Source organism: Sinocyclocheilus anshuiensis, unplaced genomic scaffold (genome assembly GCF_001515605.1).
Source record: "Sinocyclocheilus anshuiensis isolate Anshui unplaced genomic scaffold, SAMN03320099.WGS_v1.1 scaffold590, whole genome shotgun sequence".
In the NCBI taxonomy this organism is placed as follows: Eukaryota; Metazoa; Chordata; class Actinopteri; order Cypriniformes; family Cyprinidae; genus Sinocyclocheilus; species Sinocyclocheilus anshuiensis.
In genome coordinates this window covers 2,396,030-2,414,083 of record NW_015544192.1, presented here as the reverse complement: position 1 = coordinate 2,414,083, position 18,054 = coordinate 2,396,030, and the positions used below count along the sequence as shown (strand labels likewise).

The 18,054-nt window shown below is 36.9% G+C and overlaps 1 protein-coding gene across 14 annotated transcripts in view; it reads right to left on the bottom strand.

Moving 5' to 3' along the window:
- LOC107696598 (triple functional domain protein) overlaps positions 1-18,054 on the bottom strand; it is a 114,035-nt gene that overhangs the window by 22,731 nt on the left and 73,250 nt on the right. For 11 of the 14 annotated variants that reach the window (XM_016497025.1, XM_016497030.1, XM_016497021.1 and 8 more), the window contains 23 exons: positions 16,085-16,259; positions 15,334-15,529; positions 11,995-12,161; positions 11,735-11,854; positions 9,125-9,316; positions 8,788-8,937; positions 8,140-8,254; positions 5,895-6,010; positions 5,394-5,516; positions 5,109-5,303; positions 4,296-4,411; positions 4,101-4,167; positions 3,810-3,919; positions 3,603-3,672; positions 3,423-3,512; positions 3,205-3,297; positions 3,012-3,123; positions 2,743-2,933; positions 2,556-2,657; positions 1,471-1,500; positions 1,199-1,350; positions 904-1,003; positions 82-325 (listed from right to left, as the gene is read on the bottom strand). In XM_016497025.1, the coding sequence (XP_016352511.1) occupies positions 82-325; positions 904-1,003; positions 1,199-1,350; positions 1,471-1,500; positions 2,556-2,657; positions 2,743-2,933; positions 3,012-3,123; positions 3,205-3,297; positions 3,423-3,512; positions 3,603-3,672; positions 3,810-3,919; positions 4,101-4,167; positions 4,296-4,411; positions 5,109-5,303; positions 5,394-5,516; positions 5,895-6,010; positions 8,140-8,254; positions 8,788-8,937; positions 9,125-9,316; positions 11,735-11,854; positions 11,995-12,161; positions 15,334-15,529; positions 16,085-16,259 (3,026 nt within the window). The remainder of the gene's footprint in view (positions 1-81; positions 326-903; positions 1,004-1,198; positions 1,351-1,470; positions 1,501-2,555; positions 2,658-2,742; positions 2,934-3,011; positions 3,124-3,204; positions 3,298-3,422; positions 3,513-3,602; positions 3,673-3,809; positions 3,920-4,100; positions 4,168-4,295; positions 4,412-5,108; positions 5,304-5,393; positions 5,517-5,894; positions 6,011-8,139; positions 8,255-8,787; positions 8,938-9,124; positions 9,317-11,734; positions 11,855-11,994; positions 12,162-15,333; positions 15,530-16,084; positions 16,260-18,054) is intronic. The other 3 variants (XM_016497027.1, XM_016497029.1, XM_016497035.1) reach the window with 1 other exon arrangement.

The following is an 18,054-nucleotide window of genomic DNA, read 5'->3' as shown; positions in this document are numbered from 1 at the left end:
GAAAAAGAAAGAGAAGCTTGTGATTATTATCTGACACAGGCTTGGGATGATTTTTGGAAAGCATTTCAGAAATTTGCCCACCTTTGTGGTTAAAGATGCCCTCCATTTCCATGCTGCTGCGGGAGTGGGCAATGCAGAGCATGGCGCAGGGCACCAGGCCCTCCAGGGCAGGGGAACGGTCAGTGGTCCGCACCAAGCACCAGTCCGGCTTATCGTGGATCCTCTCTAGTACCTCCACCGTCTGTCCCCGTCGCACTGTCAGTTCATTACTGTTACCGGCCATGAAGTCATGGATGACCACTGTGAGCTCACAACCACCTGACAACTAAAGAAAAAAAAAAGAAAAGAAAAGTGCCATGCTTTTAGTCATAGTGTTTGTCAAAAATTCCTTTAAATTTTGTCATTATTTTTCTATATTATATTAATTCATTTTGGTCAAATTTACTATGCCTGAAATGACACAAAAGTTCAGTAAAAAAAATTATTTAATTTCATCAACATTCATTTAAATGTAGAAAAATTGTCTCGTTTGAAAACTGCCCAGAAGAAATAGCATATAATGAGTATAATAAAGCATTAGTTATTGTTTAGAAATTATTGTGTTGTGAATTCATGATTGTTAAATTATTACATTATTTATCACGTATTGTTATGGCAACGGCATAAAGTTACACATGCTGATTAGAATAGCTGCTGGTGGTCAATGACTTCCATGGTATTTTTTTTCTATACCATAGAAGTCAATGGCTACTAGCAACTGTTTGGTTACCAACGTTCATCAAAATACCTCATACGGGTTTGGAACAATTTTAGGGTGAGTAAATGATGACAGTTTTCATTTTTGGTGAACTACTCCACAAGTTGAAGTACTAAAAATAGAAATATTAACAGGTGTGTCATCACCTTGTCGCTGTCCAGTGTGTTCTGTGAGGTCCTGGAGGCCAGTGAGATGGTGTCCGGCTGACTGCTGCCGTCACCCTGACTGTCCAGATCCTCTCCATCCCTGCACACATAAACACACACAAGAAATTAACTCCTAGTCTGGGATTCCTAGTCTTAGTATGGTTCCACATACTAAGAAAATTGAAGGAAGAACAAATCCAGCAACAGCTAAATGAAGCTGAAGGGTAAAAATGACAAAATAAAACTAACAGAAAAAGTAAGAATATTCAAGTAAGAATAGAGATGTTTCACTGGCCTGGGGGTGTATCTGCGACCCTTGTGTTTGGCTGTGGAAGGTTTGGGGATGTGAATGGGCTCCTTCAGAGCCCCCTTCAGATGCACAGTGCGCTCCTGAATCACTTCACGGATGTGCTTTATCCAGTCCTGTTTATTCTCAATACTGGACGCCTGTGTTTATGTGCGTGGAGAGAGAAAACACAGAGAAATACACAATGTTGAGTAAGAGTACACACTTATCTTCTGTTCAATGGTTAACTAAGGGTGAGTTATCTGTGTGGCCGTACTCACCATGTATCCATGTTTGCATCCCTGACTTAGCTTCATTCGAAATATAGAAATATACAAGATTTTACTGCTTTATAAAATGCCATATATCATACTGCATGAGACAGTGGCTGGTAAGACATAGGGACAACATTAATAGACATTTTGTGATCATTTAGAGCTAAATTTGTCAAAGTGTGATAAATGGTTTATACATTAGTCACTGCCATTTGAAGATGTAAATAATTCATTAAGATGTAAATAATTCAATTCAAATCATTAAGTGTTCAATAAATATTTTAAAACTATTTCTTAAAGTGTATAAAACTGCAGTCTTTATATACATACATATATATTTGTAATATATTTTATTTTGTTTTTGTCAAAAAAAAAAGATACAGTATATATAAACTATAAAATACATATTTGGGTGGGTGTGCGTGTGTATTTTTGACATGAAATACATGACACTGAATGATTTAAGCAGAGAATTTTTCTTTGGCTCTTATGACGCACAGTAAACCACATATAAACGGACAGTAAATAACTATGTAATTTTGACACATTTCACTGAAGAAAGTTTTGAACAGAGTAGCCTTATGGTTTTAAAGCAGCATGCAGTCAATTAACAGTTACTGTGAGACAGAAGCCACTTACAATGCACATGAGCCACCACCAGTAGAGACTATTCTTTTTTTTGTTTTTGTTTCCTTGCACTTTATTAACATGCAGTCAGAACCAAAGATGCAAGTATTCATATCTTCCTATATAATCAATGGCCCAGTTTGATACAAATTAATTTTTGTTTTTGTTAACAGTGTCCTTAGGGTCAACCTGAGGTGTTCTATTTTTAAGTAATATTTAATGTCAAATCATATCAACAGCACCTGAGGCATGCTGTCAATTACTACAGAAAACAACTGACAATTCATCCCCCAGTTTGTAAAAACAAGTGAAAAATGTGAGTCTTCACACTGAATATGTGGATTTTACAAATACTTTGTTAAAGTGCAAAAGAGACAAGCTACACAGAGATGCAACGTAGAAAGCTGGAGCAAAACAGTGCCATGCTTTTCAATAGAGCGAGAGAGAGTAAAAGAGAGGGTTACCTTGAGGACAATCTTGTTGTCTGAAGTTGGGGTCCGGCCAACCCAGAGGGCAAATTTACATGGATCACCTTCCACATGCTCAGTAACACCCAGTTCAGAGGTCTGCAGTCAGAACAAAGCATTTAAAACAATCAGATCTCCTGCATATAAAGAGGTTTCAGTTTTTTAACCAAGCTGTGGAACTTACAAAAAGCTTGCTCTTGTAGATGTACTTGCTCCTGCCATTGGAATCTTTAACCTCCTTGCTGAAGATCAGTGACATCTCAAAGAGGAACAGGTGACGTTCCCGTCCTTTACGGATCAGGGTCTTGGGATCCCACACCTGGAACGCCTCCTGAAGGATCAGTTCTCCCTGGGACTCAATGTTCTCATCAAATCCTGAAGACATTCACTGCCATCAGAAACCGGTTCATCCACCCCATGTGTGTCTTTGTGTGTCTGTGTGCGCCTGCTCACCTTCCAGCATGCTCAAGTGCATGGCGTCGTTGGCTCTCTTGGGAACACTGAGCATAACCTCCAGGCCATCTTTGATTTCACCTTTGCCTTCCTCGCAACAAGTCAGGAGCTCCTACAAATGCAAACCGACTTACCACTGAACTTTCAAACAAACCTGTCTATAAGTTTCAGGATGAATCCAAGATGTTTTTACCTTGAGGAGCAGCTGGTACTTGGTTATTCTCTGAACAGGTTTGATGAGGTATGATGAGATGGAGTTGGCCAGGCGATGCCTCTGTTGGATTTCCTGTAACAGCAATATCAATATACCAACTTTCACCATTGAGCTTCAAATTGGCCACTGACAGGCAGACATGATGAAACTTCAAAATTAATGAAATACTTTAATCATAACAGAAACATTCAACTCACGTCAAAATATCCTCCAGCATGCTCAAGAATAAGTTGAGTGGAGTCTGGTTTGTTCTTGCAGTAGTTCACATACATCTGGAACTTATCGGCCTGCAGAAAGATGAAAGAGGCATTTTAACAACCTTATTCTGAAAGAAGCAGATACAACATTAGTATTCAAACACAGTTAACTCTACTCACCCAAGTCACAAAACAGTGGCCCACATCTTCAGGAAGCTGCTCATACTTCTCCAGCTCTTTGAGGAATATACTGGTGAAGCACAGAAAAAAAAAGAGCGATATATATTAGCCACTTACAGAGAACAGGAAACTAACTCATTGGATGCTGGATGGGAGGATTTATTCTTAAAAAAAGGGACGAGGCTTAAAGCATTTGCATGAACTCACTTGTGATGGAACTCGTAGAGGTCCTGCATGTTACCAAAAATTATATGCTCTTTATTAACGATCCCTGGTGGGATTTCCTCCACGCCACTGGTCATCTCCCACAGATATGTCTGGATGAGAGGAAAAGATTCAGATTGATAGATTTATTTACATTATAGTCTGAAGTAAGAGGTTTTTATCGTGATTTGCTTTGAATATTCCATAATTCAGGACAAAAGATCCAAATAAAAACTTTTTTTTAATGACTGAGCCAAAACACATTAATAATATACAGTACAATAAAATACTCACATCCATGCACTCTCTCAAGTCTCGTACATAAGCTTTTTCTGTCTGGATCAGCTCAGCCATGATGAAGCTACAAAAATGGAAAAGACAAAATCATTATATCAGAAAACGTAGATCTTTCTCAGTCTAAAAGACCAAGAATTCATTTGAATATTTCAGTGACCTTTCAGTCAATGAGTAACAGTAAATAAGACATACTCCTTCCTGCGGGCAGACTTGCGCTTCTCTTCGTTAAGCTCATGGGCAGCATCTCTGAGCTTGACCTCTGACCCTGGAGCACTGGCTGGGATGATGTCCAACTGCAGGTCTTTACTCTGGAAATTAAAAACGACGTGTTAATCCCACAGTCTTCTGACTGCTATCTTTTTCAGGACTATTCCCACTGATTATTATTACATGCACAAAAATACTCTGATAGCAGAAATAAAACAAAATAAATAATAGATGTAAAACTTAGGTCTAAAACTAGCACATAAAATGACTAATACTTAAACTAAAATTAAAACTGAAAACAAAAAAATAAACCCTAATTCAAAATATGAATAAATACTATAATAATCTGTAATTTATTGTGTCATTGTTATGGACATGAAAGAGAATTGTTTATTCATTTATTGTGTACAGCTACAATTAAAACAAGAGTAAAAACTTGCACCTCAAGTGTTTCTAGAAGAGAATACCAGGAAATAAGTTTTAATGTATTCTGAATATGCTGATTACATACAGGAATATTCTAATAGCTGTAAATCTTGTAAAACAATTCTTTGAAAAGACTTGACCAGAAGAAGACTTACTTGAAATATTACGAGTATGTAAAAATGATTGATGCTGCTAATGTATTTTGTAAATAGTCATCTTACATAATCTGCTGACAGCCTGCTGGCAAAAGCACAGACTCTTTGTCCAGATTATGACTCTAAACCATGTGAACTCATGAGAAATGCTGGAATGTTGCATGTCAAGACTCAGAATGATCAGATATCACACTATTATGAGAAAGAAAACACATACTGCTTTGTTTGAGTCTGTGGAGATGCCGAGGGCTTTCTCTAGAGACGTGCGATACTTGTCCATGCGAAGGGAGAAGTCTCGATAGCGTTTGTCCACGGCCGTGACCCATTTCTTAATCTCAGCGGCATGGGAGTGACCCTTATCACAGAAACCATCCGCTAACTGTATCAGCAGCTTCACCCGCTCTTTAGTTTGCTGGGGACACAGGAAGAGAAAGAGCTTTAGGTAACTGCAGAGTTAAAAGGTGCAGCCCAGGTGATTGTCTCCGCAGTGGTGCAGTTGTACCTTGGCTGTGATGTGGAAGTCTTCGTGCTCCTTCAGAAGCTCCTGTGTGTGGTGGATGCTGGAGCCAGTGGAGATGTGTGTGGACAGATAGAACTCACCGGTGTCATGGATCCACTCCAGAGCCTGGACAGAGAGAAAGAAGCACTTTAAAATAGTGTGGTGCAGACAGTAAGGTAAAACATAGCTAAATGCAAAAACAAAACACAACTGAACATATAAATGTGCATGGTTGTGATATTTTAATCAATAGGCCTTTTCCCATATATTAATTATTATTGTGATTCTCCAAGCAAACTCTATGGCTCTACTGCACAAATGTCCAAATCAAAACACTCACACAAAAAAGGTAAATGACTTAATTATAATGTCTCTGTGCAGTTTAATTAGAGCCATGGCAGTGAGTCATGAGTCTGTCAGTCTCAGCCTTGGGCCAAGAAAAAATGAATAATCAGACTGATCAGACATCAAAGGAGCAGATGGAGGAAGAGAGGGACATCAAACCTGTTTGGCACTGCGTTCAAACACCACATACTGCTGACACTGGTCCAGCCTTCTCTTCCTCATGGTCCAGAAGTGCAGGACCCGATTCTCCCTTTGCAGCAATTCATTCAGGATATCTATAAAATTACACATAATCATTCTTAACCATGATGTACACCGCAGTTCTGAAGCACAACATTTTAAACACCAGCCCAGATCTTTAACCACTAGGGTAAGTCACTGAACAGGAAGAATTGACAATAAAGCAGACTTGACTTGACTTGACTTGAAATCATGCTAATCATTATATTTAATATGTATTTTAACTAGTGCTCTCAATCAATAGAAATTAGTAGATACAAAATGTGCAGATTATTTAATCGAATTGACCTTTTTCTGAGAAAGCTCCACATTAAGATAATTCAAACAATATTATGGCAGACGAGTAAATCACTGAATAGACATCACAAAGAGTTGTAAAAAAAATAGTATTTCTTGAATTATATTGTTTATTGCTTAAATTGCACTGATGGTAAGAAAAAAACTATAATACTATTATTATTATTCTACCATCAGTGCATTTCAAGCAATAAAAAATAACTAGAGAAATAAACAAAATATTGACTCCAATTATTATATAAAAATATTATTAAATTATTGTATTATATTAAATTTAATTCTATCTATTATTAAAATACTTTTACATAAAATTTAACCCATTTAATTATAAAATGTAATATTGAATGGTTAATTGAAGCTTGAATGGCTATTGCTTGAATTGATCTGGTGATAGGAAAATATCAACAATAATAGATCTACTATTATTTGATAAAATAATGCATAATTAAAATATTTTTAGATTAATGTTAATTTAAAATGTAATCAATTTCAATTAAATGGGTTATAAATGATTTAATTTTTCTAATGTAGGAAAATTCGGGCTGTCAAATTGATTAATCGCGATTAATTGCATCCAAAATAAAAGTTTGTGTTTACATGATATGTGTTCATATTGTATATATTTATATGTATATATAAATACAGACATGCATGTATATATTTAAAAAATATATGTATATGTATATATATTTTTTCATATTTATATATGATTTATATTAGAAATATAAATATATATTACATATATTTCTTAAATATATACATGCATGCGTGTGTATTCATATATATATATACACACAAATTATGTAAACAAACTTTTATTTTGGATGCAATTAATCGCGATCAATCGATTTGACAGTCCTATGGAAAATCCATTATTATTAGTAGTATTTTATTTTTATAATGATGATGATGATTAAATGCCTTTATATTATTTGCTCATTACATGTACATAATTAAACATATATTAATTCATTTGACTAAATGAATGTTAAATTGACAGCACTAAAGATAAAACAGCTATACAAGCAGATGCACTTTACAATGTTTTGTGTGTGTGTGTGAAGCATGAAGGTAATGTGATGATCCCCAGTGGAGTAATACTGTCACCATTTTGCAGTAAGCTGCCCTCTCTGTACGGCGGAGGCCTGACCCATTTACAGTTTCCTTATCTGAGTCACTGTAAGCACACTCAGAACAGAACAGGGCCACATTCACAATGCACACATTCTAAACTCGGCTAAAGTGGGCCAAAGTGGAACAGCTGCTAAAAACTCAAGTGAGGGTGCAGCGCACTGCTCTGCCATTAGATGGCAGACCAGAGCTATTTTAGATGGCTCACAGAAAGAAAAAAAAACGTAAGATCAACAAGAACTGGATCTCAACACCTATGGGGAAGACAGACTGTGTTTTGTCATATCTCCAGAGAGCCAGCAGAGGGAAGACTGGTAAATAAGAGGAAAACATGCACAGAGGCAGCATCTGTAGCCTTGTGGTTTGAAAAGTGGAACAGGATTTGAAATACTACAGGGACATATGAGGGGTACGGTGTGTTTATTATATGTCTCTCTGGAATGCTTGATTCTGAATGGTCAGTTGTGGTATTCTACAGTTTATATATTTTTGCATAATGTCTGGTAAAATGTATAATTGACTGCTATCCCAGTGATGTCTCTTGCATCACTTCACAGCCTCCAACTTCTCACAAAATAAGTTAACAATCAATATTTCCTGTCCATTTATTAATATATTTAGTACATAGCTTTTTCATAAGCTGGATAATACACAGTCAGAATGTATATTACCCTATATGCAATATTTCTGAGTCATTATCTGGACTGTTTTGACAAAGCGGTGGGCCAAAACTCACTTTTGACCTGCTGCTCTGGTGCTTTGACGTGACTCAGCATCCCCGGCATGCTGACACTGTTTCTGTGCATGTATTTTAGGAACACGTCGGCATTCCGTCTAGCCAAGGTGCATGCCTGAAACACAGAATGCAACAGAGAAATCAACCAAACACTGTCAAAACAACGCTTAATTTCAATCTATTCTTGTGTTAAAAAGAGAAGTTTTAATTTTGCTAGAGTATGTCTGGCTTTCATGTAACCATTACACACTTATGTAAGACTTGAGATTGTTTAGACCAAACTACTCGTTTTAAATGTTTTAAAGAGCAACAAAATAGCTGAATGTCCATCTACCGCATGTTCGCATAGGAAAACACCTGAAAAATGGGTGTATGGGCGGAAACACTTTTGGTGTGAATGGCTGCTTATTCACATGACACAGCTGTAGCCGAATCTTCTCAAAGTTACCTCTGAAAAAGTAGCTTTCTGTTCGTAGGTGAATATCTACTTCATCCAGCGCTTTTTGTACTCCGTGTTAAGTATCTCGATACCTTCTGTTTGTTTTACTGACTGCCTGACTTCAGATGATTCAGTTAGAGCAGTCAGAATGAATGTGAATCGATCTGACTCAAAAAAAATGATGTGCCCTTTGATTTTGGATAAGTTACCTTGAGGAAGGCCTCTTTCTGCTCCAGATGCTTGCTGATCATGGGGGTGACGTGGTCAGTTTCACAGTTGGGCCCAAGTTTGTCCGCTCCACCGCACCAGTCCTCCTCACGCTTGTACTCTTGCTCCAGACTCTCCAACACACTGCACACCTACAGCATAGACAGGAAGATGAGCCCTCAACTGCCTGTTGGCCTTTTAAACTCATTACAGCATGAATTATAAAAGACCTGGATGCTGATTGGTCAATGAATAGTGTTCAATCTATGCTTAAATGCACAGATATGACGTGACAACAACTTGTGACACGACATCAGTCACACAAACCCTTCTACAGACCTGTTCGGAGGTCTTGTAGAAGGCCACAGATGCGTTGACCAGCTTGAGCCGGTCTTCCATCTTCAGCATGAGCTGCTGCCAGTGGGAGGCCACGTTCTCGGCACAGTCTCGGATCATGTCCATGTCGTAGTGATTAGCCTGCAGCAGGGCCTCGGCTTTCTGCTGGACCTGTAGGGCGCTTTGATGGGTTTTCTATTGAGAGGAAGAGAAAACATGTTAGATAAAACACAAAAAGACAAGGACTGAAACGGCAGGCCTGAATGGACGAAGATTAAAGAAAGATAGAGGGGCAGGAGTCAGATGGCTTAAGACAACAGACGGTGAGATACGACTGATAGTTCATTATTCGTCCACAAAGTGTGGTTTACAGATTCTATCTTGAAAAACTGAGCATCCCTCAGTATTCAGTACAGAAACGGCAAGAACAGGAGTCTGATGGCAGGAGGAAATGAGAAGGCTCCTTTGATAGGCAGTCTTTGTGCCTTCAGGTTCCCAATAATGATACAGTGACAGCGGATCTGATGTTATCCTGGTTCTTCATTAAAGGGGGGAAGTGGAAAGCAAACAGGCTGTCTGTGCAGGAGCTCAGGGCATGTCAGGATCAGCCATGAGCTCCAGTTGCAGATAAACAGCCGACTAAGAGAGTTTTAATGTGACCTTTACAACGTTAAATATACAACGTTAAATCTTATTTAAGAAAAATCAGCCACTTGAACCTAAAAGTGTAGTAGAAGAAACACATGCACACAGCAACATGAAACCTCATAATGTCTGAACATATTGATTGTGGTCAATCAATATGTTCAGACATTATGAGGTTTCATGTTGCTGTGTGCATGTGTTTCTTCTACTACACTTTTAGGTTCAAGTGGCTGATTTTTCTTAAGATTTAACGTTGTATATTTAACGCTGTAAAGGTCACATTAAAACTGTCTTGGAAACTTGCCAGTTATTATTACTATTTATAATAGAGCATGGGGTAGGATTTTTAAAAATGTTTTCATAAGAAGACTCTCATGCTCACCAAGGCTGCATTTATTTGATAGAAAATACAGCAAAACAGTTATATTGTAAAAAAATAAAATAAATATATAATAATAATAATATGTTAAAATGTAATTTATTCCTGTGATGGCAAAACTGGATTTTCAGCAGCCATTACTCCAGTCTTCAGTGTCACATGATGAAAACAGCTGCTTGATATTTTTATGGAAACCATGATACATATTTTTTTTCAGGATTCTCTGATGAATAGAAAGTTCAAAAGCATTTATTTGAAATAGAAATTTTCTGGGTAACACTTTAGAATAATGGTCCGTTGTTAACAATTAACTATGCAGGAAGTAATAGGTAGTATTACATTAAAACTTAACTTAATACTATTAACTAATAACAAAGAACCCAATTGTTCACTTTTAAGACGTTACTGTTGTGATTAGTAATTAATTGGTTATTCTTTATTAATTGGTCATAGTTCGCAAGTAGTTCTCAATGAGGATATATTTTTTTAGTAATTATCAAATATCTAATAAGTAACTACCTTTGTCCTAAATTTACTTACTGCTTAGTTAATCTTGCTTCTCTATTAGTTAATAGTATTAAGTTAAGTGTTAATGTAGTACTAGCCTACCTATTACTTCCTGCATAGTTACTTGTTAACAACGGACCATTATTCTAAAGTGTTACCATTTTCTGTGATATTATAAAAGTCTTTATTGACTTTAAGATGTTGCATAAACATATTCATATACTGATGCCAAACTTTTGAAGGATAGTGTATAGATTTTGTTTTACTATTGTTCCAGACCCAAATTAAAATGTTTAAACTATGGAAATTATAAAAAAAAAATGTAAAAATGTTTAAAAACATGACAATCCAAACAAAGTGTGACATAAACCATTTATTTATTTTACATTAATTACATCTGTCCCTCATTTGTGGTGTACAGTCACATATAGTATAACTAAGAAAAAAAGTTTGTGGACTTATGAAGAGACAACAGTGTGAGTGAAAGCTTGAGAAATATGAGATATGGGGATAAAAAAAGAAAAGAAAAAGAAAAAGAAAGAAAAAAGTTAAAATCACTTAAAATATCACAATCTCTTTATCACGTGTCATTTCCAATCAAGCCACAATTCTGTCAAATTATTAAAAAAAGAAAAGAAAATATAATTTAATTGTATAAATACTAGGTATTAAATTAGCCTTAGCAATACAAAGGAGTCAGCCCTTTTATTTCAGAAATGTTTAAAATATTTACACCAAAGAATGCTGGTAAATAATACATATATTGACACGTGGTGGTAATGACATTTGTTTGTGTAGAAAAAAAGAAATTGTTGGTCATTATTAGTGGACAAATTCTAAAGTAATTTGAGTGAAAACTGAGTTTATGTTTGCAGCCCACAGGTCAAAAAGTGCCCTTAGTTGAAGAAACATCTATATGCATATGTATGGGCATGTAAGCGCTAATACATGTTGACAATAATCATGGTTTGAGCTATTACAATTACAGTAATGAGTCAAGGAAATGGTGAAAAAGAGGAAAATGGGAGGTGAAAGAAGATTAAGAATGAAAAGGTTTGAACCTAAATATGAGGAGAACTAACCTCGATAGCATGCTGGAACTGCTCGTGCTCTCTCTGCAGCTGCTCAGCTTCTTGAAGTGAACTGGCCGTAATCAGACCTGCATTCAGCATTGACTCGCCATTACGGATCCAACCCAGAACCTGCAACAAGTGAAGAGATTAGCAAACACAAATCAGCGCAGTGTAATATACCATATTCAAAAACAGTCGGCAGTATAAAATATATACTCAGCAGTATGCAGTAAGCTAGTATTCCTTTCTGAACCAGCCTGAACCATTACCTGTTTGACTTCTGCCTGTAGGTGGCGCAGTTGCACACACTGCTCCAGGTGTCTGCGGTGCTGCTCTGCGGCCACGTCCAGCTCTTGTTGCTTCTCATGTAGAAACTCCAGCAGATCATGTACACGGGTGGCCATGTCCACATCACGGTCACACAGCAACTCGACACCTGGAAACCATGTAGAAACGACCACATTTTCAGCTCTCATGTTATTCCATAACAATCATGAAACTGCTGTAATGAAAATTCTTGTTTAAGGACAGTTGAAGTTAAATGAGCACAGAAGTGCTGTAGAAGATGCCGACACGTATCTGTCATTTCCCATGACGGTGAGAGCAACATTACAATCCAACATGCATATCTGCAATCGGAAAATGTACATAGCCCAATACATATGCATACTGCCTCACAGCTCTGTGGCCATTGACCACTGAGAATGACCTATAGCATCATTTATGTGAGGTGTCTCACTTTATGCCAGTCTGAGCTCAAAGGACTGAGGATTAGATGAGGACAATGTTTTAAAGGTAGCGTGTATTGGTCCAAACTGTAGTATACAGTGGTGTATAAAGTACCTGAAAGCCATACTCAAGTAAAAGTACAGATATCTTACCAGAAAATGACTTTGGTAGAAGTTGAAGTAACAGTTTAGAATATTACTTGAGTAAAAGTCTTAAAGTATGTGATATTTATTGTACTTAAGTACGAAAAGTAATTTTTTAATCTTAAACATACATAAGTATTTAAAGTAAAAGTACAAGTAAATGCAAAATGGAAAAGAAGCAAATAAATATATATAAAAAAAATTCATACACGGCTTGAGTAGCAAGATTGTGTTCAGTTTTAACTCTTTCTTCCATTTTGAATTTTTGGGTAAGAATAAGAAGCACTTCATCCAGTACTTAGTGTCTTTCATTCCAACATAAGAAAACATTTCTGGAATCTGCATCTGAAATAGCATTTAGATGTATTTACACGGTTTATGTATCTCAGAGGGAACATGGATCCATTTAACCTGCAGTTACAGATGGATAAAAAATGTTTTGTTTTTAACATAAAACGTTGAATACTGATATTTGAAATAATTTAAAACATGAACAAAACAGTCGAAATGTGAAATTAAAACCACCAGTAGGTGACAGCAAGTGACTGTTAATGAGCGAGTCATTGAGATTCAACCGATTCATTCAAACGACTGATTCATTCAGGAACAAAGCATTTGACTGTGTTAATGAGTGAATCACTGAATCATTTTTATCAACCGATTTGTCCAAAAAGCTGATTCATTCAATAAGTAAACACCGTCCATTGCTGCTCAGAGACGCAAACCAGTGCTGTGATCTTTGGAACTATTTTCGTTGGCAAAATTGAGCAAAAACAAGCAATATTATGTCTAAAATGTAAGTCACTTATTGCGTTACTGAACTTGTATAAAATGATTATTAAATGTGTTCATGCTGGTATTTGCAGAAAAACAGTAGTCTTTGTGTGATATAGATTAAGTTAACTATATTAAATTATATAAACATAAAAAAAGCATACAGAAGCATTTTTGCCGTCTACAATTTAGAATGCCTTTAATTTTGAGTTTTAATAGACTAATAAATTATGTGCGTGCACTCTCTGTGATATACTTGATAATGTCAGATAGCACATCATTACAACAACACTTACCATATTATCGCAGACGATGCTGTATCGCATGCCCCAGACTCGACTTGAGTGGAAAATGAATCATCCGCGGTTGTGCGCGTATCCACGCACTTGTTTGCACATGAGCAAAGGTGTTTTTAGGAGTCTAACTTGCAGACGCCAGACCACTGATTCGTCAAACCTGCTTTCCTGCAGTCTGTGTTCTTCTGACTTCTGACTATTTTGTAGTAAGTAACGAATATGCTTCGGGAAATGTATCGGAGTAAAAGTATACATTTTAATTAGGAAATGTAGTGAAGTAAAAGTAAAAGTTGGCAGAAATATAAAAACTCAAGTAAAGTACAGATACTCCCAAAAAATACTTAAGTACTGTAACAAAGTATTATTACTTCGTTACAATACACCACTGGTAGTATACAGCAGATATATATATGTATTATTTCGGTATATATTAGTTCAGTTTTCTCTCTTTCTACACTCTTTTGAGTGTAGGTTCAAAACAATGATCATAAACAACTCACAGCTAATTGAGAATACAAGTTGTTCACGAAGGCTGCATTTATTTGATCAAAATTGTAAAAGTAAAAATAAAAAAAAGTTATATAAGAGTAATATTGCAAAATATTATTTCAATATAAAATCACTTTTTTTTATTTTAATATATTTTAAAATGCCATTTATTCCTGTGATGGTAAAGCTGATTTTTTTAGTCGCCATTAATCCAGTCTTCAGTGTCACATGATCCTTCAGAAATCATTCAAATATAATGATTTGGTGTTCAAGCAACATTTCCTATTAATATCAATGTTAAAAACATTTGTGCTGATTAATATTTTATGGAAAATGTGAAACATTTTTCTCAGGATTCTTTAATGAATGTATAGTTCAAAGGAATAGAAATGAAATGAAAATGTTTTGTAACATTATAAATGCCTTTAATGTCACTTTCGATAAATGTTATGTATAAAAATGTTATGACATTATTTCACCGGTTTTCGACTATTCTGATGTTTTGCTGGACATTGCAGTCGGGGGAGCTGCGGCGCTGATGAAACGCTTCAGGACGCGCAGATGGGGGAAGCGAGCCGGCGCCCTCATGAAGCTAAGGCAGCGCGGATTCAGAACGCCGTTGCCTAGTATCCATCTGGCGAACCTCCGCTCTCTACCCAACAAAACGGACGAACTCCTTCTGCTCTCCTGGACAAATAAGGATTTTCAAACTCTGCTGCTCTGTGTTTCACGGAAACCTGGCTGAAAGACGCCATTCCGGACAGCGCGTTGAGTCTGCCGGTGTAACATCTTATATCAGTTTCTGTGAAGACATGTGCATTCCTACCAGGACTCATTTAACCTACAACAATGACAAAACAAAACTCAGACAGCTCCGTCAGGCCAAAGAATATGCTCACAGGAAGGGGGACAATGTCTTTTATAAACAGGCTAAATACACACTGGAAAAGGAGATCTCTGTCACTGTCATTCTGTTACACTGTGGAAGCTTCTGTCACAAAAACAAATTCCTCGTATGTGTAAACATACCTGGCAATAAAGCTCATTCTGATTCTGATTCTGAAAAGTATTAATTTCTCTCCAAAGAAAAACTGTAGCAACCCCAAATTTGCACCTGAAGTGCAAATAGCTATTATGTACATATACTGAAAAGCCCATAGTGGCATGTTTGACTCACCAGACGCCTGCACCTCGTTGACGTACTGCAGCAGTTCCTGGCCCTGGTGGATGACATGGAAGGCGAGGTTGTTCATGGTCAGGGCTTTATCAGCGTGGTGCTGCAGTCTCTGTTCGGCCAGCGTCAGGTCTTCTGTGTCAAAGTCATTCATCTGCTGTGACAGCTCCTCGTTCCATGAGTCGAGATCTGAGATAATCTGGAAAATAAGATACAACATATTAGCGCAGTCTGAGAGTCATTATTACTAATGCAGACACAGCAAGATCACCCAGGACAATAAACAAAAAGACCTGTCCTGACTTGCTCTTATATGTTGAGGGCAATGTGTGTGTAACTTCCTCCATCGAGTGTGTGCTTCTGTAAGCGTGCAAACAGGAAAGAGGGAGTAATCACGTTTGGGTGCAGATCATCATTATGCTTATTAATTGCTAGTAAATCATATTAAACATCAGTGAGTCGCAAACTGTGTGCTGATGGGAATATTGCCCTAGTTTAAGGAATAGTTCACTCAAAATGAGGATTCTGTCATTATTTACTCTCATTATTTCCAAACCCGCAAGACTTTTTCTTCTGTGGAACAGAAAAGTACTACAATGAAAATGAATAGGGATTTAAGTATCCACGAAAGAAAATCATATGGAATGACATGGGGGTGAGTAAGTTGACAGAATTGACATTTCCATTGAATTATTTCCATGAAAAACACACACTGTCCCCCACAGACACTTGATCAAGTATACAGTGAACTCACATCAATGGCATCCCTCTCAAAGATCCTGAGCTGAAGGAAAAGCTCCAGTTTGATCTTCCTCTCCTGGAAGAGCTCCTCCATCTGAGCCTGAGCCTCATCCAGCTGCTGCAGGACGCTCTCGATGTGGTTGATGGAGCTGTTGTGAGGGGTCTTATTGCTGGAGATGGCCGAGTCTCTGCAGGAAGACAGTGCAAGAGCTGTTACAGCAAAGGTTAATTTGTTCTGGTGTGTGCAAGAGCTACAGGAAGAAACAGGTTTACTTCTTACAATAATGTCCTTTGGGAAAGTCAAAGCTGTAATAAAAATAGTATCATTTAAGGAATGTTAGGAATTTTCAAGCCCAAGTCTAACGGAATTTGAGGAATTTTTGTTGTTTTCTCTATTTGTACTTTGTTTACACAGACACAACACTTTTATTTGGATTTCCCGACTCTGATCTCTTTCATAGATTGAGTGGGGTCAAAACAAGTAATCAGGAAGGATCAAAAATGCCCTCCAGTGTACTCAGGAGTTCAGTTGTTATACCTCATGAGCATTAACACTGATTAATGCATCTGTTTGACTGATTTATTAAAAAAAATAAGTTTTCATCCATTAGATTCTATAATACTTCTGCAAATTTTTACCATTTGAGATGCTATTTTATCATCTAAACTCATTTGGTTCAGTATCAACCAAAATTCATAGCTACCAATTCAGACTATTTTTGTACATAAAATCATATTAGATGAATAGAGAAAACGTTGCTATAGAAACTTTTGTTACAAACATTCAATCTTATGTTTAATACTGTTTCATGCATCGGTTTTGCTGATTCACTAAAAAGTTTTCAAATGGCAAATAGATTGTAAATTACTGTAAATGTTTATTTTCTGTCACATCCGCAATCAATCAAACTTTTGTTTCATTGTGCAGCTCTAACCTCCATGGGATAGAAGTAAATGATCAGCAGAATACTGAACCTAAAACGAACGAAAACTGACAAATATTAGGGCCTGAAAGAGTATGTGACTTCAGGCTTGAAATTTAAATGTATTAAAACAAAAAGCCAGCACTAATGAGATTAAAAATTCATTAAAAATCTGAAATTATATGGTCCTAAAAGCATTATCTGCGAATGGGAGAGAGGATTACAAGCCCATTGGAAAGATATTATGTAAAATATGCAACATTATCCTCTTTTTATTAAAAAGGTTAATTATCAGGGAGCGCTTTAGTAAGAATTGTACAAAAGGGTGGGCGATGGGGTAAGAAAATGAGGAAGTAAGAGTTTCAAATTAGTCTGTAAGGGATAGAAGAAAGACGGAAGAGTCCTTTCATTCCATCACAAAGGTTACAAGCGGGTTAACTCTGATTAAACTTTATTAAAAACAAATGGCGTAATAAAGTAAAATCACAGTTATCAGGGTAATAAAGGCCCTTGCTTTAATTGATGCTTCAATGCTGGATTGCTGCGGATAGTCTGTTCCCATGGTGATGTGCTTTTATCATACTGCAAGGCTTGCGTGACTGAGAGGACTTCATATGGAATAACAGAATAATCAACACTTTCATCACCGATTCACAACCTCAACACAACCAGAGTTTCGACTCGAGATTAGATTAGACTCAAATACTATGATGGCAGTCTTACGACTGTAATGTGAGTAACTGAGTGCGATGCTGAGATCCTGATATCTCCTGTGGAGAGCTTGTGTAAGTGCGTAATGTCTCTGCGGTGTGGGCATTCTGTGTGTTGGTGTGAGCTTGGGACCTTTCTGTTTGTACCTCTGGGCTCTAGGGGTTTAAGTATTACCTCTGCATAATTAACTGGGCGGTTATGAAAGCAGGATTATGTAAGACACTAGAAGAAGAGAGAATAATAGAGCGAGAGAGAGAGAAAATGCACATGGAGGGATAGCCATCCTCAAAATCACATGCATAGAGAGACCAATTTGCAAGCGGAGGAGGAAGAGAATTAAGCCACGTCT